At 48.3% G+C, this 8,068-nt stretch overlaps 1 protein-coding gene across 1 annotated transcript; it reads right to left on the bottom strand.

The window, feature by feature from the left end:
- Nucleotides 1-2,192: 2,192 nt before the first annotated feature.
- On the bottom strand, nucleotides 2,193-5,306 carry LOC125522254 (peroxidase 1-like). Its single transcript, XM_048687331.1, has 3 exons — nucleotides 5,018-5,306; nucleotides 2,889-3,320; nucleotides 2,193-2,821 (listed from the first exon to the last, which is right to left on the bottom strand). The coding sequence occupies exons 1-3, from the start codon at nucleotides 5,237-5,239 to the stop codon at nucleotides 2,429-2,431; spliced, it is 1,047 nt and encodes a 348-aa protein (XP_048543288.1). The 5' UTR covers nucleotides 5,240-5,306; the 3' UTR covers nucleotides 2,193-2,428.
- Between the last annotated feature and the right edge of the window lie 2,762 nt (nucleotides 5,307-8,068).

The following is an 8,068-nucleotide window of genomic DNA, read 5'->3' as shown; positions in this document are numbered from 1 at the left end:
GGTACTAAAGGTTTAACACGAACCGGCATTAATGCATAGTCGTTCGAACCGGCACTAATGATACCATTAGTGCCGGCTCAAATTCAAACCGGCACTAATGTGCTTCATGTTTGACCCTTTTTCTACTAGTGCTTGTTAATGGTATCTATCCTTCATGGACGACCTTTGGCAAGACCATCTCCCAGCTAGAAGGTAACAAAAAATATCACTTTGCCCAAAAGAAAGAAGGTACCAGGAAGAGTGTAGAGAGGACATTTGGAGGTCTCCAAGTACATTTTGTATTTTTTCATGGACATACTAAACAATGGGATCCAAAGCCAGTCAAAGGGGCTCTCTCCGCCTCTCTTCAATTTCAACAATCCTTTCCTTGAATTCTCTCCTCGGCCCAATCACTTTTTATCTTTTTCATGCCCAAGGGTGTTCTAGGGCTAGTCCTTGTGAGATTCTTCGTCGCCTTGTCGTTCGCATCATCCCTACAAGTGGTTGTGGCGCAACAGCAAAGAACATGGTGCTCGATGGGCACAGGGTGCCGCCCCAACTTTGTTTATTTGTCACATCACAAAGTCATCACATCCATCATTTCACCAAGAGTAGATGTTGCCCTTACCTGGCTGTCATTTCTACAACACCCAATGGACTGTTGAGCAATAAGGCAATAGAAAACCCAACACACAGCTTCTCAACATTTGAAAAAGAGTCAACCGGCCTTTTGCTATGGCGACCCTACCAAAGCGCGGCAATACTTCATAGTGTGTGATGTCGTTAATTCATGACCATTCGCCGAATAAACTCCATCTTGCCTAGTTAGGGCTTCGATGATGAGTAGGTTTATAGACGATACAGAGCATTGGTACGCGTTATTATTAAAAGTTGGATTGTGTGCACCCTTAGAGCATCTCTAACAGCCGTCCAGCGCGCGGCGCGCTAAAAAGTACTTTGCAGCGCGCCCATCGTCTGATTTGGCGTGGCGGGCAGCGCTGGCTCCAGCAGCCGCGCTAGAATTTAGCGCGCGCGTGTAGCTTCAGTAATGCAGCGCGCACGCTCTCGCACGAACACTCTGGGCTAAGTTGCATACATATTTTTTAGATAAAAATGATACGTAGTTCATCTCATAGATAAAATGATACATAGATATTTTACATAGTTGATAGCATAGATAGATAAAACTACGGTGCAACTACATAAAAACTACAGTGCAACTACATACTACGGTGCAACTAGATAAACTATGATGCAACTACAACCTACTCCGAGTCGTCCTCATCATCATCATCATCATCCTCGCTGGTGTTGTCCGAGGTATCGAGCCAAATGTCCTCCCAACAAAGATCATTATCCCCAAAGATCGACCCCCCACCACTTCAATGATATCACACTGCGATATCGCCAGTGCCTTCCGCCGACGCCTGTCCGCCCGCTCTGCGCGGTGCCTTGCCGTCCTTTCCGCCCAGTAGGCGCGCTCATTGGCGACGTCCTCTGGGTGGCGCTGGCGCCACTCCGCCATGGCTCGCTCGTCCTCCTCGGCGATGAGGAGGCGGCGCTGCCGCCGACGGTGCTCCGCACGGTCCTGGTCCGTGATAAGACGAGGCGGAGGGGCGACGGCCTGCGCCTACCCGCACGTGTAGATGTCGCGGAAGTTCATCTGCGATGGAGGCCTCTCTAGACGCCACGCCGCCGCGTCGTACGCGCGGGCGGCCTCGTGCACGGTCCCGAACGTGCCGAGGCCCAGCTGGACGTCGCCGGACTGGATCTCAGCGTAGTAGGTGCCGCCGGGGCGCTCGCGGACTCCGCGGTAGCCAGACGATCCCCGGCGGCACGACGGCATGGTGGCGCGGTGTTTGCTAGGCGAGCAAGCGGCAGAGGGAGCGGGGAGAGTGCGCGTGGCAGTGTGGAGGCCGCGTGGCGAGCGCCGCAATTTATAGGCGCGCCGAAAGCGGTGGGCCAAATCTAGCGCGCAAGCTGCTGCTTTTTCCCGCGCGCGCAATCGTTTCCCGCACGTGCTACTTTCCCGTCACTATTGAAGCGCGCACTATAGTTTACCGCGCGCGCACGTCTTTTGGCACCGCTGTTGGAGATGCTCTTAGGGACAGAGCCTGGTTAATTATAATTGGAAATTATCATGCATGTGACTAAATAACACTCAATCAAAATTCTGTATTGTTGACCGTGTAGAGTATATGAGAGTTGTTCAATTCAAATGGGCACAACTGAGGACTAGAGTTTCATTCCGATTGGGGACAAAACAAACTTGGCACAAGTGGAAGTATAGTAGTACTCCGTAAGATAAAATAAAAGCGCACACATGCATGCTGACATGGGTGATTACATGTAAAAAAACAGATGATCCGAGGAAGAAGAAGCCGGCGGGGAGAAGTTGAGAACACCATGCTGACTCGATCGGTGCACCATGTGTGTGCGTCAGTCTCGGCTAGCTCGTGGCAACGAGGCCGTCCTCTTCGACTGAGCCCGCCAGGCTGACCGACGACGACGTCGGGTTGACGACGTTGCAGTTGAGCCGTACCTGGCCGCAGTTCCCGGTCTGCACCTGGATGCGGCCCATCTTCACCATGGCGGCCGCGAAGCGCTCCTTCCACAGGGTCTCGTTCCCCGCGAAGCGGTTCACCAGCACGTTGAGGTTCCCGTCGACCCGGAGCTGGTTGTCGGAGAAGAAGAGCCCCATGCCGCGCGGCAGCAACTTGTAGTAGTTGTTGTCCAGCACGTTGGGCGAGCCCGGGTCGATCGGGGCCGTCGCCTGCGACGTGTTCGACGGGCACAGCACCCGCAGCTGCGCCGCGTACGACGGGCTCAGCCCTGCATCCACCTGATAGATGATAGTTCAGCGGACGTATATACGTAAACTAATATGGTGTCTCACTCGAGGGACGTACGATGGGAGTGTTGCCGTTCCAGATGCGGTCCACGAAGGAGGAGCAGAAGGAGCGGCCGACGGTGTGGGCGCCGGAGAGGAGGACCATCTCCTCGGCGGTTAGGGTCTTGTTCTGGAACCGGTCGATGAGCTGCTGCGCGGTGAAGGTCGGCGGGGGCAGGTTGTTGTTGGCGTCCTCCTCGCGAGAGATGCTGCCGTCACGGCGGCCGGCGGGGACAGAGTAGACGACGTTGCCGGTGAGGGTGATGCTGTCGCGCGCGGCGAAGGCGAGGATGTCGGCGCAGGAGACGGTGCGGGGGCAGCTCCGTTCGAGCGCGGCCTTGGCCGCGTCGATCACCTCGAAGCCGCGGAGGCTGGGGTTGTTCGGAGGAGCCACCCGTTCTGTCCTGCCCCCGCCGGGGTTGGTGGCCAGCAGAACTGAGGCATCGCAGCCCTGCATCAAGTAAAGATGAAAATTAACTCTCGGCCATTCACACTTCACGTTTCTAATTGCATTTCAATTGGTTGCATGTATGCATGTACAAATGTAAGACGTTCTAAATTATTTCTGATTTGGATGTGTATATATATTAACACTTTTAGTGTGTTTGTTCATCAGTTCATATGTAGGCCATATTGAAATATCTAAAACGTCTTATGAACGATAACATTGAAGTGACCATGTTTGCAAGCATGCATCATGGGGAGAGAATTAAAAGAGCATTGAGATTCGTCCGATGAAAGGTTCCACGAGCAGACGAACATGCGTTGCCTCTAGACAAGGAAAACAGCAGGGCATATATTCGCTGCCACTTTCATAGTTTCCCAGTTTAGCTTTTCTGCCTTTGGCTTTCCCTTTGTCTCCAGAGAGATTACAAATTTAGCTTTTCGCTTTTCTTTCGACTTTGCCTTTATTTCGATAGATATAACACATTTAACTTTTCTGCTTTGAGTTACTTCTCTAGGTCTTGATCTATTCCTTCTACTACGGAGAGCCAACATAAGGATCATGATGTACTCGTGATCAAGGAACCGCGGAATGAAATTACCCAAGAATTGCGGTGCATTTTAATTGGTCACATATACTATATGAATGTTTTGATATATTTGTTTGATGTGGTTCTTCGGTTGTTGTTTTAACGATATTTCTTTTTGGAACAATCTTCAAAGCTTGTATGTAAGTATTTATATACATACATGCATCCACATCGTCAACCAAACACTACAACATACAGCTACCATGACAATGATCATGTGGCAATAGCTAACCGATGATGACGTGCTATCGTCGAAAATTCTCTAAAGAAGAATTTAGCAGGATACAAAACTAGGGATAATTATCATTAATTATTTAAAGTAATCATAAATTCATGAATTGGTAGACATTTGAAAAGAGCACTGAGGTTTGTCAAATGAATGGTTTGGCCAAGAGGGAAATATGGGTTGCCTCGGAAGACAGAAATACAGCAGGCCAGCAGGGGAATATGGATTACATGCGAAGAAAGAAAAACAGCTGGCCAGCACGGGAATATGGGTTGCCTCCGAAGACAGAAAAACAGCAGGCCAGCAGGGAATATATCACCTGCTACTTTCATATTTAACTACTTTTAAGCTTTATGCTTTGTACTCTTTGTCTTGATAGATAACATGTTTGGCCTTTCTGCTTTTGACTTTCCTTTTATCTCTGGAGATAACACATTTAGCTTTTCCGTTTTGCAAAATATGGTTTTGCAGTTCTCTCTCTATATAGCAAGGGTTCCTGTTCTCAAAAATTAATAAAGCCATTGTTCCTCTCGCAAACATACTACTACCCTCTAACTCTCCATAGTTCAATCGAATGAAATAAAAAAAATGAAAATTAAGGGCTACACCTAGGATAATTTTTACAGAACTAACTTTACAAGTTGATGTGGTAGTACATTTTCGAGGTGTACCACTGAACTGATAATTTGTTCCCAGGAAGTAAAATCCGGCCGCCCCCCTACAATTAGTGCTAGATGTTTATCTTTGCTACTAGCTAACGTGCTGTAAAACACCAAAAGGTGTTCTTTTTTTCTTTGCCCCTGGAGGCTGGAGCTATCCACGCGTTGGCACAATTGATCCGAAATGTATATGCACAGATGAACTCTCATTGTGTAGGTAGCTACGTACCCGAACGAAGCAGTCGTGGAAATGAAGGCGGATGAGGCCGGCGGCGATTCCGGCGTCCTTGGCGAAGGCGGCCGCAACGGCCTGCCGGACAAGCGCCTCCGCGTTGGGGCAGCTCCTCTGGTAGAACCCCACCCGGAGCTGCGCCCTGGCCAGACCCGGCAGCAAGCACACGGCGCAGAGCGCCGCGATGAGGGCTGCACCGGTTCTGCCTTCCATAGCCATGGAGTCTTGCTAGTCCAATCTAGATGGTGCTTATATAGGTGGATGGAGACACTGGCACTTTGGGTCTTGGGCAGTTTGGCACGTAACAAGTTCCTTTGGAAAAGAGCACGTACATGATGTAGGGGGGAGGGGATGGAGACAAAGACAGTTCTCGATCTGCTTTAGTCTTAGCCGCGGCCTAACCCCACCACCATCCTACACGCCGTAGGTCCAAAAATCATCACAGGACTCAAGGAATAAAGGTGAAACGCGCAGATGAATGAGTGGCAACTTGCTTTTGAAAATCTCTCCTCAAAAGCATAAGCTGATAGCGTGCAATTATTCCATCCATCAAACATGCATGTTTGTAGACACACTTTATTGACGATCGATACAGCACACGTTGTCACCACCCAACAAATGGACTAGGCAGCTACGTTACATTCATACATGTAACACATATAAAAGCAGTGAAAGCATCTTTTATCCGCGGAACGAAGGAAATAACATGAAATGGTACCAGCGGCGAATGTGTAGTGGCCGGCCTGTTGCAGTGGCTAACTACAGTAATAGTTATTGAGTTCTTTGACAGCACCTTCAAGTGAATATATGCCGTTTGATTCTCATTGGTCCGAAGGTTAAAATCAATCTATACTGCTTTGGTAGGAAGGATGACAGTGGGTAGGGTATGGTGCGAGTACAATAATCCTATACCCATACTCTTGTTTTTTATGGGCATGAAATCCTGCCCATGCAATATCCATCGGGTAAATATCCATGTATCTGATGGATACCATCGGGCAGATCTGTCGTAGTGTAATTTCTAGTTCATGTGCGGTGGAGGCACCAGCCACCGCCAGGGCCGGCCCTGGGCATGGGCAGGGGGGCGACGGCCCAGGGCCCAGCGCAAGGAGGGGCCCATGATGTAGTGCACATATATAATATGGTCAAGCAAAAATAGGTGAGAAAAAAATTTATGAGAGAAGAAAAACGAGATGAGGTAGGCCCATCAGATAGGAGGTAGCGATTAGCGAAGCGTCACGCACGCTGCACGGCAGGGCCGCTCGTTTCGATTGTGAAACAAATCAATCGAAGATCTCGCGGACGCCTCGCTCGTCTGTTCGTCCACTCGTCGATGTGGTCGCCTCGGTCACCGCTGTGCGCGTCGCCCGCCGTGCGGCAATCCAGCAGCTGCAGCCCGCAGCAGTACGTATACGTATGTATGTGAGCAGTGAGCGCAGCCCACAGCAGTACGTATACGTATCCATGCATAACTCTCTGTACCATGTTCCTGATTCATCCCTGCAAACCCCAATTTCAGTAATTTCTTTTATTTTTTAGAACGTATTCAACTATTCATCCATGATCCATCCTCTAATTTTAGTGTACACGAAGTTCCAAATTTTAATGTATAATTTTCGAATTCAACCTTTCATAGTATGTATTCAGCCATCCTTTTTTTTGTCATTCTATGCACATGTCTAGGGTTCCAATCATTCAAATCATCCGATGTATAAATTTCTAATTCCTTGAATAATTTTTTCTTCATAATATTAGGACATTAGCCCGTCATGTTGCCTAAGAAGCATTTGTCAGTTGCTCAAACAAGGAGAAAAAAGATAGAAAGGGATCTGAAGATTCAACAACTGAAGGGTACTTAAGTATTATTGTTGTCGATGGAGTCAGTTGAATTTGGTTCTTATTTGAGGTAATCATATCATGTTACTTTCAATTTTCTATCTTTTTAGTATTTCTGTCGTAATATGGCATTGTCCAACAATTATTATGTTTAAGTTTATGTACCACGCACGCGCATACATATATATGATCTTAGGACATAGGGGCACATGGCATCGATTTCGCCTAGGGCCTCCCGAAACACAGGGCCGGCCCTGGCCCACCGCGAGGATTATATGATTGGGAAATTAATTATTTGGAGGAGGATGAAGGTGGGTTATGAAGCTTACATACAAAGACTTGGTAGCTTGGGGTTTACAACACATGTGGCCCACAATTAAGATAATTGGATAGTGTCTACGCATACCCATGGGTAGAAAATCGTACCCGTGCAGTACACATGTGGAGGCACAGCCAGAAGGTGCCGTCGTGGCCGGCGTAGGAGGATGAGCTGTCGAGCCCACCGCCGTCCGGTATCCTCTCGAGTCAGTCGAGAGCATCAACCAAGTCAATTATGAAGAACTCGGAGAGAGAGAGAGAGAGAGAGAGAGAGAGAGAGAGAGAGAGAGAGAGGTGGGAGGGTACAATAGCGATATATGGTTGTTAGAGGTTTATAAGATGGAAATATGGCTAATAAAGCTCCACCCACCTTCGGCCTCTTCCTATCCTCTGCATATACGACATACTCCGTCTTCACTTTAGTCCGAGGCATACAAACTCTAATATCTCTCCTTCATCCACACAACACTACATCATGATTGCTTGATTTGGATATTTTACTAAATGAATAGGTTGTATTTGACATAAGCTTAAGAGATGATTGCCATGTAACCGAAGTGAAGGTGAGGACACATACAAACAGCAGATACCTGGAAAGATCCAAATGTTTGTCATGCAGGGAAGCAAACATCATTTGACACTCGTACATGCTAAACATCACATTCGAGTTGCTGACACTACACTCCATGTGATATGTAGCTCTGGAGTGGTGAACGCTCAGGCCAAATTGTTGGGCTGCATGAGTTGGGATTGCTCAGACTGTATCGGGAGGCGGGTGGTATGGGACGTTTGTCTTCTGATGTCTTCTCCAGAGGTATCCGATTATCAAGGCGTCTTTATCCGGATAAGGAATGGTGGCACATATATATGGCTTCAAGGATGGGTTTATGCACT

The sequence above is a fragment of the Triticum urartu genome, chromosome 7 (genome assembly GCF_003073215.2).
Source record: "Triticum urartu cultivar G1812 chromosome 7, Tu2.1, whole genome shotgun sequence".
Taxonomy (NCBI): Eukaryota; Viridiplantae; Streptophyta; class Magnoliopsida; order Poales; family Poaceae; genus Triticum; species Triticum urartu.
The sequence above is the reverse complement of the archived record's forward strand: the minus strand, read 5'-3'. Positions and strand labels throughout refer to the sequence as shown.

Excerpts from the sequence above, each read along its gene's own strand:
- LOC125522254 (XM_048687331.1), bottom strand. The coding sequence starts at position 5,239 with ATGGCTATGGAAGGCAGAACCGGTGCAGCCCTCATCGCGGCGCTCTGC. Across the intron at positions 3,321-5,017 it reads TCCACGACTGCTTCGTTCGG|GGCTGCGATGCCTCAGTTCT; the intron begins GTACGTAGCTAC and ends TACTTGATGCAG. Across the intron at positions 2,822-2,888 it reads GGAACGGCAACACTCCCATC|GTGGATGCAGGGCTGAGCCC; the intron begins GTACGTCCCTCG and ends ATCATCTATCAG.